This window comes from Bufo bufo, chromosome 7, assembly GCF_905171765.1.
Source record: "Bufo bufo chromosome 7, aBufBuf1.1, whole genome shotgun sequence".
NCBI lineage: Eukaryota > Metazoa > Chordata > Amphibia > Anura > Bufonidae > Bufo > Bufo bufo.
The window spans coordinates 109,963,710-109,981,414 of NC_053395.1; the positions used below are offsets into that span (position 1 = coordinate 109,963,710).

A 17,705-nucleotide genomic window follows, 5' to 3' on the forward strand; every position below is an offset into this window, starting at 1 on the left:
ATGTCACTATGATTCTGTGAAAAAAAGGCCATGCAGAGACACATAGCATTATAAATCATGATAATGCCGTGCGCTCCTGCAAGTCCAGAGCGGAGGATCACAAAAACACACACGGAGCGCGATTCCCGCAATGGACTCGCTTGTGTGAAACAGCCCTGAGACGCACCTAGGTTTTAGAGGAGGATAATAAGACCAGCAATCAGACCCCCAATGTTAATCAGACCCCCATGTCAGACATCAGCCCCATCCATCAGCCCCCCATGTCAGCCATCATGCCCCCATGTCAGCCATCATGCCCCCATATCAGCAATCAGCCCCCCATGTCACATTTCTCCCCCTCCTTTTTACATAATCCCCTTTGTCACATCACGCCCATGTCACATTTCTCCCCTCCATGTCAACTTTCTCCCCCTCCATGTCACAGTCACATTTCTCCCCCTATATCCATGAACACATTTCTCCCCCTCCATCCATGTCACATTTCTCCCCCTCCGTGTCACATCATGATCACATTATTACCCCCTATTGTGTCACATTTCTCCCCCCCCCCCCATGGCACATCATCACTCCCCCAGCCGGCCCTGACCCCCATCCCATCATGTCACGGTCACCATCCCCCCCCCCCTCCATTTATGATTGTTGTTTGTGTAATAATTTTTTTAAAACACATCTATGCCGCGCACTCTGGCGCTAGTGCGCTCATCAGTGATCACCTACCCACCTGTCCTGCTGCTAAGTCAATCTGGCTGTGTGTGAGTCAGACTCACAGACACAGTCAGCTCCAGTCCCTGCTGCCGCCCGCCGCGACACTCACCCCCCCCCGGCCTGCCCCGTGACCTTGCTGCCGGGCCTGTGCCGCTCTGTGAGTGAGGGCTGCGGCACAACTCACAAGTAAGTGATAAAAAAAAAAAAAGGAAGAAGGTTCATTTTTCCGCCCTCCCCCAGGGTGCGCCCTAAGGCAGCCGCTTGGTCTGCCTTATGGTAGCACCGGCCCTGTCCCTATTGTGATTGTTGAACCTCGTACAGATTCTTTGCGAGCAGCACATCCTTGTTTACACAGGGTGAGGTGCTGCTGAGAACTGATGATTTTATGGGTCACGTGAGACATGTGATCACCCAATGAACAAGCGTTTGTTAGGTAGACACAGTGGTAGTAACATTCATGCCGTATAATTGCCCCAAGACTCTGCCCATGTAAAAGGGCATTTAGATCAGTCTAATTAGTCAGAACTCTGTGTGTAAACCCACCTTAAGAGTAGATCATGGGTTATACTACCTTTTTTGCATTTTCATAATGTCCTCAGACAGAAGTATATGTTGTCTGCACTGTTTAACCCCTTCAGCCACCATATCATATCCCCATGTTAAAGTGGCTGAGGCCTTGTATGGAGTGGACTGGGTGCAGTGAGCCCGCTCTAGAGGCGGCGGGTGCCAGCTGTATAAAAAAGCGGGCACCCGGTCGTGATGAGGGGAACTGCGATCACACGATCCCCTTCATTTAATCCATCAGAACCCGTGATCACAGCATCTGTGAGGTAAGGCAGAGGGATGCGGCTCCTTCTGTGAAATCACAGGGCTCCAATCAGTTACCATGACAGCCTGGGGACAGCTGAAGCTTCCCGGGCCTGCCATGCGTCATAATCCCATTCACCCTAAGGCCCCTTTCACACGGGCGAGTATTCCGCGTGGATGCGATGCGTGAGTTGAACACATTGCACCCGCACTGAATCCCGACCCATTCATTTCTATGGGGCTATTCACATGAGCGGTGATTTTCACGCATCAATTGTGCGTTGCGTGAAAATAGCACCATGTTCTATATTATGCGTTTTTCAAGTAACGCAGGCCCCATAGAAATGAATGGGGTTGCGTGAAAATCGCAAGCATCCGCAAGCAAGTGCGGATGCGGTGCGATTTTTACGCACGGTTGCTAGGAGACGATCGGGATGGAGACCCGATCATTATTATTTTCCCTTATAACATGGTTATAAGGGAAAATAATAGCATTCTGAATACAGAATGCATAGTAAAATAGCGCTGGAGGGGTTAAATAAAATAATTTAACTCACCTTAATCCACTTGATCGCACCGCCTACATCGCTTCTGTCTTCTTTCTTTGTGCAGGAAAAGGACCTGTGGTGACGTCACTCCGGTCATCACATGATCCATCACATGATCTTTTACCATGGTGATGGACCATGTGATGACCGGAGTGACGTCACCACAGGTCCTGTTCCTGCACACAGCAAAGAAAGAAGACAGAAGAGATGCCGGCTGCGCGATCAAGAGGATTAAGGTGAGTTAAATTATTTTATTTATTTTTTTAACCCCTCCAGCGCTATTTTACTATGCATTCTGTATTCAGAATGCTATTATTTTCCCTTATAACCATGTTATAAGGGAAAATAATACAATCTACAGAACACCGATCCCAAGCCCGAACTTCTGTGAAGAAGTTCGGGTTTGGGTACCAAACATGCCGATTTTTCTCACGTGAGTGCAAAACGCATTACAATGTTTTGCACTCGCGCGGAAAATTTGCGCATTTTCCCGCAACGCACCCGCACATTTTCCCGCAACGCCCGTGTGAAAGAGGCCTTAGGCCCCTTTCAGACAGGCGAGAATTCTGTGCAGGTTCAATGCATGAGGTGAACGCACTGCACCCGCACTGAATGGGGCTGTTCATTCACTTCAATGGGGCTGTTCAGATGAGCGGTGATTTTCACGCATCACTTGTGCGTTGTGTGAAAATCGCAGCATGTTCTATATTCAGCGTTTTTCACACAACACAGTCCCCATAGAAATGAATCTGGATGCGTGAAAATCGCAAGCATCCACAAGCAAGTGCGGATGCAATGCAATTTTCACGCATGGTTGCTAAGGAGACGAGGGATGAGTTACCCGAGACCCCATTTACTTTATTATTTTCCATTATAACATGGTTAGAATGGAAAATAATAGCATTCTTTAATTCAGAATGCTAAGTAAAATGTCTATTGTGGGGTTAAAAAAAAAAACACCACGTGGTGAGCGCGATGACGTCACCGAAGGTCCTTTTCAAGCCAGGTCCTGCAAGAAGAAGAAAGTAGACCAGCCCGGCTGCGCGATCAAGTGGATGAGGTGAGTTACGTTTTTTTTTTTAACCCCACAATGGACTTTTACTTAGCATTCTGAATTAAAGAATGCTATTATTTTTCATGATAACCATGTTAATAATAAAATATACAGAACACCGATCCCAAACCCGAACTTCAGTGAAGGAGTTCGGGTCTGGGTACCACAGTCAGTTTTTTATCACGCGCGTGCAAAACGCATTGCACCCGCGCGATAAAAACTGAACATCGGAACGCAATCACAGTTAAAACTGACTGCAATTGTGTACCTACTCACACGATTTTCCCTAATCGCAGACGCAACGTATCCGGACCTAATCCGGATACGCTTGTCTGCAAGGGGCCTAATAGATTTTTATTAAGGTGAATAGGACAAGGGATCAAAATATTATAGGTTCTAGCACCCTAAGGGCTCATGCATGTGCATTCCGTATTTTGCGGAACAGAACAGCTGGCCCCTAATAGAACAGTCCTATCCTTGTCTGTAATGCGGATAATAATAGGATATGTTCTATTTTTTTTTGCGGAATGGACATACAAAAATGGAATGCACCCGGAGTAATTTCTATATTTTTTTTTTGCAGCCCCATTAAAGTGAATGGTTTCGCATACAAGCCGCCAAAAAAAAATACGGAATGGACACAGAAACAAAATACGTTCGTGTGCATGAGCCCTAAGGGGGCTAAAAGTTAATTTAAAAAAATAGTTTTAAAAAATTACGCTTAAATCACCCATTTTCCCAATTTTACATATAAAAATATATAAACAATAAAAAATAAATATATCAGGTATCGACATGTCTGAAAATGACTGAACTATTAAAATATTTTTTTATTTTGTTTCCTGTGCAGTAACGACCAAAATGGAAAAAAAAATGAACATGATTCAACGTTTTTTTTTGGTCCCACCCAAAAAATTTATTAACAGTGATCACAAAGTCATATGTACTACAAAAATGGTCCCAATAAAAACTGCGGTTCGTCCAGCAAAAAACAAGCCCTCATACAGCTCTGTTAGGCCTCATGCACACGACCGTTGTGTGCATCCGCGGCCGTTGTGCCGTTTTCCGTTTTTATTCGCGGACCCATTGACTTTCAATGGGTCCGTGGAAAAATCGGAAAATGCACCGTTTTGCAGCCGAGACCGTGATCCGTGTATCCTGTCCGTCAAAAAAATTGGACCTGTCCTATTTTTTTGACGGACAACGGTTCACGGACCCATTCAAGTCAATGGGTCCGTGAAAGAACACGGATGCACACAAGATTGGCATCCGTGATCCGTGGCCGTAGGTTACTTTAATACAGACGGATCCGAAGATCCGTCTGCAAAAAAGCTTTTTCAGAGCTGAAAACCCAGATCCGACAGTATATTCTAACACAGAGGCGTTCCCATGGTGATGGGGACGCTTCAGGTTAGAATATACTAAAAGAACTGTGTACATGACTGCCCCCTGCTGCCTGGCAGGTGCTGCCGGGCAGCAGGGGGCAGCCCCCTCCCTGTAGTTAACACATTGGTGGCCAGTGCGGCCCCCCCCCCTCCCTCCCCTGTAGTTAACTCATTGGTGGCCAGTGGGCCCCCCTCCCTCCCCTGTAGTTAACTCGTTGGTGGCCAGTGCGGCCGGCCCCCCTCCCTCCCCTGTAGTTAACTCATTGGTGGCCAGTGGGCCCCCCTCCCTCCCCTGTAGTTAACTCGTTGGTGGCCAGTGCGGCCGGCCCCCCTCCCTCCCCTGTAGTTAACTCATTGGTGGCCAGTGGGCCCCCTCCCTCCCCTGTAGTTAACTCGTTGGTGGCCAGTGGACCCCCCCCTCCCTCCCCTGTAGTTAACTCGTTGGTGGCCAGTGGGCCCTCTCCCCTCCCTCCCCCTCCTAATTAAAATCTCCCCCCACCCTATCATTGGTGGCAGCGGAGAGTACCGATCGGAGTCCCAGTTTAATCGCTGGGGCTCCGATCGGTAACCATGGCAACCAGGACGCTACTGATGTCCTGGTTGCCATGGTTACTTAGCAATTTGTAGCAGCATTATACTGAGCTGCGATGTCTGCGTCCGGCCGGGAGCTCCTCCTACTGGTAAGTGACAGGTCATTAAGCAATGCGCCGCACAGACCTGTCACTTACCAGTAGGAGGAGCTCCCGGACCGCAAAAAAATACGGTCGTGTGCATGAGGCCTTAATGGAAATATAAAAAGTTATAGCTGTCAGAAAACAGCGATGCAAAGAAAATGTTTACATTTTTCAAAGGTTTTGTATCACCATATTCGTACTGAGCCTTAGAATAAGGGTGTCGTGTCATTTTTAGTGCACAGTGAACGCGATAATATCAAAACCCCAAAAACCTTGGCAGAATTGTGTTTTTTTTTTTCAATTTAACCCCACAACAAATGATTTTCCAATACAAGACATGGTAAATTAAATGGTGCCATTAAAAATACAACTTGTCTCACAAAAAAAAGCCCTCATATGGCTATATAAGTGGAATATAAAAAAAAAAAAATATGGCACATGGGGAGAAAAAAACAAAAACAAAAATGGGCCCAGTACTTAAGCGGTTAAATATCAATGTGTAATAAAAGGGAGGGAGGGCTTAGAAATAGTCCTGGTCCTTTCTATGGCATGTGGAGATCGTATGTGAATGTATGAATACTGGATGTGTGTGCAGGCTTATTACCTTGCCACCAGCCAAGATAAATAGTGACCTGGAGCATCTTTTTCATCAACTGGTGCATCCTGAAAGAAACATGTATTGGTTGTAGAATTATGAATGCAAAAAGTACATTTTTAGAATTTGTTGTAGGTTATAATAAACAGAATTGCTATATATTAAACTATAATGCATGTCATCCTAAAAGTCACCATCTTAATTTAAAGGCAAATGATCTTTATTTTCATCTCCCACCTTTTCAAGAACCATAGATTTTGTTTTCTGTTGTAATGAGGGCTTGTTTTTGTTAGAACAAGTTGTAATTTCTTTAACGTAACCTTGCTGATGAAAAAATAGGTATTTTTTGTGCTATAAATGACAATTTTATTTTATTCTGTTGGTCAGAATAAATATGGCAATTACTAAATTTGAAGAAAGAAGAGGTTTTGTCCAGCTTGTGGTTGTGGTAATCCAAAAAGGCTCTTTATTCAATATTCAATATAAAATCCAGGTACAGGAATGCAGGGTCTACATGTTTCGGGCACAATTCAATTTTAGCCCTTACTCATGACTATTTCAAATACACTGTCGGGTTACCTTTATAGAGAGGAGGGGGAGGCTCCCTCACCTGAGGCAATCAGGCTGGAAGTCACTTGATAGATTTCAGGAACTAGTTGAGAGGGATCTAGTCTCATTGAACAATTTTGTTGTTTCACAACAAAAGGATTCAAATACAAATAATTTATCCAAAAAAGAATCCCTAGCATTGCGTAATCTCAGTAACAGGGATGATATTATTGTGAAACAGGCTGACAATCCTTGATAGTGAACTTTATAGATCCCTTATTCATCAGATGTTACATAATGACAGGATCTATAGTGTTTTACTGGGTGACCCACTCCCCTCCGTTCAGAAAGAACTAAAAGATCTGCTATTACATGGATTTAATATAGGTGTTCTTAACCAAAAAGAACATGACTATCTTTGTTGCATTTCCAGTTATCCCAATTTTACATGCTCTACCAAAAGTGCACAAATCAATTTTCCCCCCTCCCCTGAGACCAATTGTCTCGGGCATAGGGTCGTATTCAGAACGCCTCTGTCAGTGGGTCGACTCACTACTGCAACCCTTGATCCCAAATATTCCTGGTTTCTTGAGGGATACCAAATCGGTTTTGCAAGCAGTACAAAATTTAGAATGGTCCCAAGAATACTCATGGGTGACAGCTGATGTAGTTGCACTTTACACCAGTATCCCCCATAATTTGGTGAACATTTCCCTAGTGTGGTTTTTGGAGAATTTTGGAAATTTTTCTGCGGTGCTAACAGAGTATGTAGTGGCTGTGGTGGACTTCCTCCTGAGACTGAATTATTTTATGTTTGATGGAATGTTCTTCCTGCAGACATCGGGGGTGTCGATGGGGGCCAAGTTCTCTCCCTCCATAGCTAATATCTTTATGACATGGTGGGAGAGAGGCTTTCTCCTCATTGACACCAACCCATTTTCGGATAACATAAGATGGTATGGCCGTTACATCGATGACCTGATCTTTATCTGGTCTGGTGATGTGGCGGCCATACCATCTTTTGCAGAATATCTGAACGCGTGTGTGAACGGTATCCAATTTACTGTTCAACACAGCGCCAGAAACATTGAGTTCCTGGATCTCCGCCTCAGGGGGGACTCCACCACAGCCTCCATATATACTAGCACATACAGAAAACCAACAGCATGCCACCCCACACATACCATCAGAAATATACCCAAAGGAGAATCGATCAGGGCAAGAAGAAATTGCAGTGATGAGTCGACCTATGAAACAGAGGCGCAAAATATTATAAGAAGATTGACACATAGAGCATACTCAGAAAAAATGATGGAAAAATGCAACAGTGATATCCGTAATATGAACAGGAACCTATTGTTGGCTACACATGTAGAAACAAAGGGACAACAAAAATTTGAGAGACATCTAATTATGAAAGAAAAAAAATTTTTGTCACACAATACAGCAATGAATATATCCAAATTTGCAACATCGTCAAAAAGCACTTCCCAGTGCTACCATGTGACAAAAAATGGGCAGCAATGGCACACAAAGGCATCAAATGTGCAGCCCGAAAAGCACCCACCATAGCCAGTTCCGTGAGCCCATCTCTCTTTAAAAATGATAAGTCCCGTACAACACAAAGCACATGGCTGTCAACAAAAGGGAATTACAAATGCGGTCACTCCATTTGCACTTGCTGCAGATATAAAGTTTTGAATCTAGCACCAATGGCCAGGTTTTTAAAATAAAATCCTTCCTAAACTGCAATACTACCTATGCGATTTATTGTATAACATGCACAAGCTGTAAGTTACAATATGTAGGATGTACAACAAACGCAATAAAAACACGCATTAGAAAACATTTATCAGACATACCGCACCATGAGAACTGCAATATATCAGCGGCAAGTCTCCATTTTGCTATGGTACATGGTGGTGATGTCTCCTATATGTCAGTACAAGGTATTGAAAAGGTTAAAAAACCAATAAGAGGTGGCGACAGTAAAAGGAAACTTTTAAACAGAGAATCATATTGGATTTTCCGACTAGAAAGTCGCCAGCCCCAAGGTCTAAATAAAACACTGGATCTAATTTTACAGTATTAACTACAAATTTATTTCTCTTTTCTTTTCCTTCCCTTTTTTCCCTATTTCTTTAATCTGTTGTTTTTTGGATTATATGAACTAATTTTGGTATGTTTTTATCTATGTACACATTTGTGGAAGGGAGGGGTTGACTTTCAGCCTGATTGCCTCAGGTGAGGGAGCCTCCCCCTCCTCTCTATAAAGGTAACCCGACAGTGTATTTGAAATAGTCATGAGTAAGGGCTAAAATTGAATTGTACCTGGATTTTATATTGAATAAAGAGCCTTTTTGGATTACCACAACTACAAGCTGGACAAAACCTCTTCTTTCTTCATATCTCCATATTTGCTCCTGATTCGGGTGAAGGAGTTGTTCCGTGCTATAACAATGGAATCCTTGGCAGGTGAGAGCTGCTCAAACCTCTGATTTTTACAACAATTACTAAATTTATAAACACTGTACTGAGATGAGTGGAGATCTAATAAAAGTCTATAAATATATAAATTCCCTAGTGACCAGCCTGTTTTGGGCATTAAAAAGCAAGTGAAAAAAAAAAAAAAAATCGTCACCTTCCAAGCGCTATAAATTTTCTCTTTTTCCATTTTTGTGGGACAATTTAACGTTTAATTATTAACGTTTATTAACTCTTTCTGGGAGGTGGATGGGAAAAAAGCAATACTGCCACTGAGCTTCTATGTTATAAATTTTACTGTATTCATATTTCAGTATAAAGAACAATCTTATTTTATGGGTTAGTACGAGTGCAGCGATATCAAATGCATATTTTTCTTTTTACTGAATATCTGTGGAAAGAGTAATATAGGTGTCCCATTCTATATAATCTGGTGGAGGATAAATAACAGTGGTGAAAGATGAATAACTGAATTAGTTTATTATGAGCGAAGGGTGAAACACTCAGTGGGGATACCAAGGCTTCTTTCCAGTCCTCTGCCGTCTGTGAAGGAATACATTCTTTCCATTTAGCCTCAATTGAAAGTGTACAGAATAGATATAACAGGGTTATTTGTCGAACTGGTGTAAAGTAGAACTGGCTTAGTTGCCCATAGCAATCAATCAGGTTCCACCTTTCATTTTCTGTAGGAGCTGTCAGAAATGAAAGGTGAAATCTGATTGGTTGCTATGGGAAACTAAGCCAGTTCTACTTTACAACAGTTTGATAAATTACCCCAAATATCCCTATTAAAGTATATTACAGAGAGAGTGCGCCTATCTTCCAGGAATTAAGTGTGGCACAACTGTTAATATCTATAAAAGTGGAAACTTGCTATCCCAAATTTCTCCTGCAACTGTGTAAATGAGATCAATACCCCATGGACATATACGTCTCTCAGAGTAGAGACCACATGTTCCTTCCACAACTCTACTTGCTCCAAAATTTTCAGATAGTGAAACATAGGGTTATTCCATAGCAAGACAATGTCTGGAATATCCCCATGCTTTCTGTGCTGTTTCACAGCTTTCCAAACTTGATTAGCCAAATGGTTTATAGGGAACGTGCAACCAGAGAATACAGGCAGATATTCCAGAATTGGCCAGTAGCTAGATACTTGCAGGTATTGTCCCAAATAATATTCAGAATTGGGCATCATCCAGGAGGAGAGGAACCTCAATTGACCAGCCAAAAAATAAAGGTAAAAGTCCAACAGTGCCGCACCCCCATTAGGACGCTGTAGTGTAGAAAGAGAAAATGTTGACCTCAGTGAATGCAATCTATAAAAAAAAAATTCCTTGGGAAAATAAGCCTTAAAGGGAACCTGTCACCTGGATTTTGGGTATAGAGCTGAGGACATGGGCTGCTAGATCGCCGCTAGCACATCCGCAATATCCAGTCCCCATAGCTCTCTGTGCTTTTATTGTGTCAAAAAAATGATTTTATAGATATGTAAATTAACCTTAGATGAGTCCTGTCTCCTGCATGCTTCAGAGATGAGTCCAGCGTTCTCAGACTCTGAGCCCAGCCACGCCCACTGTGAAGGAGCCCACCACCGCCCCGCATCCTCCGAATCTCCTCCTTGCTCCCGGATGTGCTAGCGGCGATCTATCAGCCCATGTCCTCAGCTCTATACACAAATCCAGGTGACAGGTTCCCTTTAAGTTGGAGGATATTCTTGGAGAGAGATAAACTGGAGTCCTGAGTAATAAATATACCTAGATATTGGAAATATTCTACCATAGATGATTATGATATAGCAGAAGTGTCACGGAACCATGAACCAGACGTACAACAAGAGATAAGTGAAAATAAGAAGGCTTTATTGAAAATAAAGCTGTAAAGCAAAAGTCCAAACGGATGGTGAAACCGAGCAGAGTCTTTGCGAAGCCAGAGGTCAGGAACCAGCAGGGTAGTCAGACGAAGCCAGGATCAGGAACCAGCAGGGTAGTCAGACGAAGCCAGGATCAGGAACCAGCAGGGTAGTCAGACGAAGCCAGGATCAGGAACCAGAAGCAGCAGCAGTCTAGAAGCATGTGAACACAGGAGGACCAAGCAAGGAACTGAAGCCACAGACCTCCTATATATATGAGCTAGGCATCCAGCTCCTCCCAGGGGAAGGAGGAGCCGCAGGGTGGAAGGCTACAAGAAACCCAGAACCCAAGATGGCCGCCAGCACATGTCAAACGAAGGAGAGCAGCAAGCAGGTAAGACCATGACAGTACCTCCCCCTCAAGGGCCCCTCCTCCGCGGAGCACAAAACGGTTTCTGAGGGAAGCGTGCGTGGAAGGCTCGGAGCAAGGCAGGAGCATGGACATCTGCGGAGGGAACCCAGGAACGCTCCTCTGGACCATAACCACGCCAATGGACCAAAAACTGCAACCGACCGCGGACCAGGCGTGAGTCCAGGATATTGCTCACCTCATATTCCTCACGATTGCCCACTTGGACCGGACGAGGCCGAGGAACCGAGGAAGTGAAACGATTACACACCAGTGGCTTCAACAGGGAGACATGAAACACGTTGGAGATCCGCATGCCAGGAGGAAGCGCAAGGGCATAGGCTACCGGGTTTACCCTGCGAAGCACTCGGAAGGGACCAACAAAGCGAGGCGCCAGCTTGGGAGTGGGCACTCGAAGGTTGAGGTTGCGGGTGGACAACCATACACGGTCTCCGACCTGGTAGGAAGGAGCAGGCGCTCGTCTGCGATCAGCCTGGAGTCTCTGGCGCTGCACAGAGACCTCAAGGGACTTCTGGATCTGTACCCAAGAAGCACGTAGGACGGAAAGGTGATCCTCCACAGCCGGAATATCCTGGGGAGAGAATACCTCCGGTAACACGGCAGGTTGGAACCCATAATTGGCCATAAAGGGAGACGTCCCAGAGGAAGAGTTCACCGCCGTGTTCCTGGCAAACTCAGCCCAAGGCAGGAGGTCAACCCAATTGTCTTGGTGATCGGAGACATAGCAACGAAGGAATTGCTCCAAGGCCTGATTGGATCGTTCTGCGGCCCCATTGGACTGAGGGTGGTAGGCCGAGGAGAAGGAGAGATGAATCCCCAACTAGGAGCAAAAGGCGCGCCAGAACCTGGACACAAACTGACTCCCCCGATCCGACACAATCTCCTTAGGCAAACCGTGCAACCGGAAGACCTCCCTGGCAAAAATCGTGGCCAACTCTTGTGCAGAGGGTAACTTCTTGAGAGGAACACAGTGGCACATTTTGGAAAACCGATCCACAATCATGAGAATGACCGTATGGCCTCGGGATGCAGGGAGGTCCACAATGAAATCCATCCCCAGGTGTGACCATGGGCGCTCCCCGGTGGCTATGGGTTGCAGAAGGCCCAACGGAAGGTGCCGAGGGGACTTACTCTGGGCACAAACGGAGCATGCCGCTACATATGCGGCGATGTCGGAACGTAGGGAAGGCCACCAGAACAGACGTGAAACAGCCCAGGACAGCTGATTCTTTCCAGGATGCCCCGCGGTCTTGGAGTTATGGTAGGTTCGCAACAACCGAGTGCGCAACTCCTCAGGCACAAAACATCTGCCGTTGGGTCTCCCAGAGGGAGCACCAGATTGAGCCGCCAAAATCTGCTCACCCAGGGGAGAGGTCAGGCTGGTGCGAATGGCGGCCAGGATCTGATTCGGAGGTATGACCGAAGTCGGAATCGACTCCTCCCTGGACAGCTCGGAGTACTGCCGTGATAAGGCATCCGCCCTGATGTTCTTGGAACCGGGTAGGTAGGAGACCACGTAATTAAAACGTGACAAGAACAGAGCCCATCTGGCCTGACGTGGTGTCAATCTCTTGGCCTCAGAAAGGTAGGTCAGATTCTTGTGGTCCGTCAGGATGAGAACCGGAACCACCGAACCCTCGAGCAAGTGCCTCCATTCTTTAAGGGCCTGCACGATGGCCAATAACTCCCTGTCACCAATCTGATAGTTGCACTCCGCGGAAGACAGTTTCCGGGAGTAAAACCCACAAGGAAGCAGAGGACCCTCTGGTGTTCTACGCTGAGACAGAAGGGCGCCTACTCCCGTCTCAGACGCGTCCACCTCGAGGACAAAGGGCAACCCAGGGTTGGGATGCCACAGAATCGGAGCCGACACAAAGGCGGACTTTAGGGCCTCAAAAGCTCGGATGGCCTCGAGCGGCCAGACCTGGGAATTACTGCCCTTCCTGGTCAGATCCGTGAGAGGCTTCTCCAGCATGGAAAAGTCCCTGATGAACTTCCGATAATAATTGGCGAAGCCCAAAAAGCGCTGCAGGGAACGAAGACCACTGGGCTGGGGCCACTGTAAGACAGCCGAAACCTTCTCAGGATCCATGGAGAACCCCTCAGCGGAAATGATGTAACCTAAGAAGGTTACCTGGGATCGGTGAAATTCGCATTTCTCAAGCTTACCGAACAGCTTGTTCTCTCGTAACCGTTGCAACACTCGTCTGACATCCAGAATGTGGGCCTCCATGGATTCAGAATATACCAAGATGTCATCCAAATAGACTACCACACACTGCTGCAACAGGTCACGGAAAACATCGTTGATGAATTCCTGAAAGACTGCGGGCGCATTGCACAACCCAAAGGGCATAACCAAGGATTCGTAATGACCGGTCCTGGTGTTAAACGCGGTCTTCCACTCATCGCCCGCCTTGATCCTTACCAGGTTATATGCCGCCCTCAGGTCGAGTTTGGTAAAGACCGTGGCCCCTTTAAGGCGATCGAACAGCTCGGAAATCAAGGGTATCGGGTAAGCGTTCTTGATCGTGATGCGATTGAGACCCCTGTAATCGATGCAAGGCCTCAACTCACCGCCCTTCTTTTTCACAAAGAAAAATCCAGCCCCTGCCGGGGACGAAGACTTGCGAATGTGTCCGCGTGAAAGCGCCTCCCTCACGTACTCCTCCATGGCCTCATTCTCCGCTACCGACAGTGGATAGACTTTGCCACGAGGAGGAACGGCACCAGATTGTAACTCTATGGCACAATCGTATGGGCGGTGCGGAGGTAGGGCAACCGCGCGCACCTTATCGAATACATCCCGGTACTCCTCGTATTCAGGAGGCAACAGAGAGTCCGAGGAAGTACACAGCAACTTGACAGACCCATGGATGCAACTAGCCCCACACTGCGGTGACCACGAGAGGATCTCGACCGATCTCCAATCGAAAGTCGGATTATGCTTCTGGAGCCAGGGGTACCCCAAGACCACCGAGTAGTGTGGAGACGAAATAACCTGGAGGCAGACAGACTCTCTGTGAACGGCACCAACGGCTATCCCCACTGGAAGGGTCTCATGAGTCACGTGTGGCGGCAGAAGGGGTCTGCCGTCTATCGCCTCAAGAGCCAGTGGGGAACCTCGAGCCTGCAGAGGAATGGAATTGGCGGCAGCAAACACACTATCAATGAACAAACCACCAGCACCAGAGTCCACCAACGCCTGGGTCGTCACCGAGCCCCCGACCCAGGAGAGGACAACAGTGATCAGTGGTTTGTCAACACGGGAAACCGGGGACGAGGAGACTCCACCCAAGATCTGCCCCCGACAGGATCTCAGGGTACGAGCGTTTCCCGGACGGTTCGGACATGCCAACCGAAAATGCCCACCGAGACCACAGTACATGCATCGGCCCTCGCGTCTCCGGAGTGCCCTCTCCCCCTCGGACAGGCGAGCAAACCCCAGCTGCATGGGTTCACCCCCAGACAAGTCATCCCCAGGAGGCGTGGGAGGAGAGGGAGGCACGGGTGGGACAGCAAACGTAGGCACCAATCTGTTAGAAGACCTCCGCAGGTTCTCCTTAAAGGAAGGTCTCTCCCTGAGTCTGGTGTCAATCAAAATCAGGAAAGAAATAAGAGACTCGAGCTCAACTGGTAGGTCCTTAGCTGCAACCTCATCCTTCAAGGCATCCGAGAGACCATGAGAGAAAGCAGCGACCAGAGCCTCATTATTCCAGCCCACCTCTGCTGCCAGGGTACGAAACTCAATGGCGTATTCAGCTACGGATCGTGAACCCTGTCTGATGGACATAAGGAGCTTCGCAGCAGAGGCAGCACGAGCCGGCACATCGAATACCTTCCGAAGAGAAGCAACAAAACCGGAAAACTCGGCAACCACCGGATTGTTGTTCTCCCATAAAGGGCTGGCCCAGGCCAAGGCCTTGTCCGAGAGCAGCGAGATCAAGAAGCCCACCTTTGATCTCTCAGTAGGAAAGGCATGTGGCAGCAACTCGAAATAAATGCCCACCTGGTTAAGGAAACCTCGGCACTGAGTTGGCTCTCCCCCAAAGCGCTGTGGAAGAGGGGCAGAACCGGTCATACCCCGAAACACCGCAGGCGCAACAACAGGTGTCGGGGTAGACTCTGGCGCAACAACCGGAGCGGCAGTAGGAGCGAGCCCAGGAGCGACAACCGACCCATCGGCAACGGGAGCGAAATGAGCCGTGCGTTCAAGCAGGGTTTGCAACGCCACAGCGAACCGACCCAACAGGTGATCCTGCTGATCAAGTCTGGCAACCAGCGTGGGTAGCGAGGATGGCCCTGTACCGTCAGAATTCATGGCTTGGTCCTAATGTCACGGAACCATGAACCAGACGTACAACAAGAGATAAGTGAAAATAAGAAGGCTTTATTGAAAATAAAGCTGTAAAGCAAAAGTCCAAACGGATGGTGAAACCGAGCAGAGTCTTTGCGAAGCCAGAGGTCAGGAACCAGAAGGGTAGTCAGACGAAGCCAGGATCAGGAACCAGCAGGGTAGTCAGACGAAGCCAGGATCAGGAACCAGCAGGGTAGTCAGACGAAGCCAGGATCAGGAACCAGCAGGGTAGTCAGACGAAGCCAGGATCAGGAACCAGAAGCAGCAGCAGTCTAGAAGCATGTGAACACAGGAGGACCAAGCAAGGAACTGAAGCCACAGACCTCCTATATATATGAGCTAGGCATCCAGCTCCTCCCAGGGGAAGGAGGAGCCGCAGGGTGGAAGGCTACAAGAAACCCAGAACCCAAGATGGCCGCCAGCACATGTCAAACGAAGGAGAGCAGCAAGCAGGTAAGACCATGACAAGAAGCCAGGAGGGTTCACTTAAAAGTACTAATGATGATTTGGCCCAATCTATGTGCATGCCAGAGAAATCATCAAACTGGTCAATTAATTGCAGCAAATAAATTTCCATGTTATACATAAATAGTTTCAAGTCGCCCGCGTATAGTCCCACTCTACCCTCCCAATCCCCTAAAGATACACCTTGAAATGGAGTATCTTGATGCAACCTGAGAGCAAGGGGTTCTATAGCAACTGAGAACAAAAGCAGTGAAAGTGCACAATCTTGCCTAGTGCCTCTACCAATGTCAAATAATGCTGAGTGTGTCCCATTGATCCATGAGGAAAAGGTGGGGCCAGACCCAAAGCATTTCAAGACTTCCAATAGGAATGACCATTCTACGAAATCAGACTTGCAAAGGGATACCATCAGGGCCAGGTGATTTCCCATGCACCAACCCCTTAATAGCATCTATCACTTCTAGTTTAATGTCCTTGTCTAAAGAGAATTTATCTTCTATACTAAGGCTAGGTCTACACAATGACATTTGTCGCACCAATGTCGCATGCCAATTTTTGGTATAATGGTAGTCTATGGTGTCCCACTGCAACATGCTGCGACTGCGACACGACAGTCGCAAAAATCCATTCAAGATAGACTGCCATTATAAAAATTGTCGTGCGACACATGTTGCAGTGTAGTTGTGCCCTATGTGTCGCGCGATGTAGACCTAGCTTTACTAACAGCATCTTCAACCTGAGTACCATCTTTGGTGTTAATGCGCTGCACTGCTAGGTCTAAATTATTATTTCACATAACATGAGCTACCATTTTACCAGACTGGTTACCCAATTCAAATCATTGTTGTTTAAGAAATAATAGATTACGATCACTTTTCTCCTTGAAATGAACTAAATACTGCCTGCCTGCAGCCATGCCACCCTATTTTCTTCAGTGGGCTGGGACGTAGATCTCTCAGAATCCTTGATTGATGGGACAACTCCTCTCTACAGCTAGACTCCCTCTTCATAAAAGAAAGAGAATATTTAAGTCAACCATGCAAATAGGCTTTTAGAGTATCCCAACATAGAAACTCATTAGTATTCTCATCATGCATTTGTAAAAACACACTAAGCTGGTCAGGGATGCGGTCATTAGCACATAATGGCTTTACAAGAGCTATTATAGCACCCCCTTAGGGCTTTGTCAGGGACAGATCAGTTCTCTAATTGTACAACTTGCTTTCAACGTACCCATGCCAGACCCTTTTCCCTTCTCTCCATCTCAGTATCGTTTAGATGAAGGACCAGACCCACTACTGGAACAACGAACAGAACAAACCTGGATGTGGTAGGACACCTGTTTTCAGTATTTTTGGGCTTGAGTACTGCCGTATACTCCTTTTTCTTTTTGTTTTCTTTGATCTATCATCATTTGGGATATTTAGCATTTATTGCTCTTTATTTTAGAGTGTTTAATTAAAAGTTATGTCTTAATTGGACAAATTATTCAATTGGCCAGTTACCTATTGAGCATTTTTCTAATTAATCCTGGTAACGGATACGTACTCATTGTAAAAAGGTGTGAGTGACCATACACCCGTAAGAGACATCCAAAATGAGTGTATATGCAATTTGGAAATGCCTCTAGCGCTTGAGGGCAAACCCAGTCACACTACAATAGGGCCATGGTCCAATGTCCCCTAGGGCAGTAGGAGATGTCAATAACAGCGCGGTGTGTGGAGGGAGTACCAAATATATCACTTCTAAAGATTGCCCCCCTTGATGAAATAAAGATAGAGTGTACTGACTGACCAGGGT

General features: G+C 46.6%; 1 protein-coding gene across 4 annotated transcripts in view; it reads right to left on the reverse strand.

Annotated features, from left to right (window-relative positions):
• The window catches only part of LOC121009055 (glucose-1-phosphate thymidylyltransferase-like), a 631,424-nt gene that overhangs the window by 1,886 nt on the left and 611,833 nt on the right, over window positions 1-17,705 (reverse strand). For 3 of the 4 annotated variants that reach the window (XM_040441983.1, XM_040441982.1, XM_040441981.1), the window contains one exon: window positions 5,778-5,836. The exons of the other annotated variant lie outside the window; for it this stretch is intronic. In XM_040441983.1, the coding sequence (XP_040297917.1) occupies window positions 5,778-5,836 (59 nt within the window). The remainder of the gene's footprint in view (window positions 1-5,777; window positions 5,837-17,705) is intronic. 4 annotated transcript variants of the gene reach the window in all.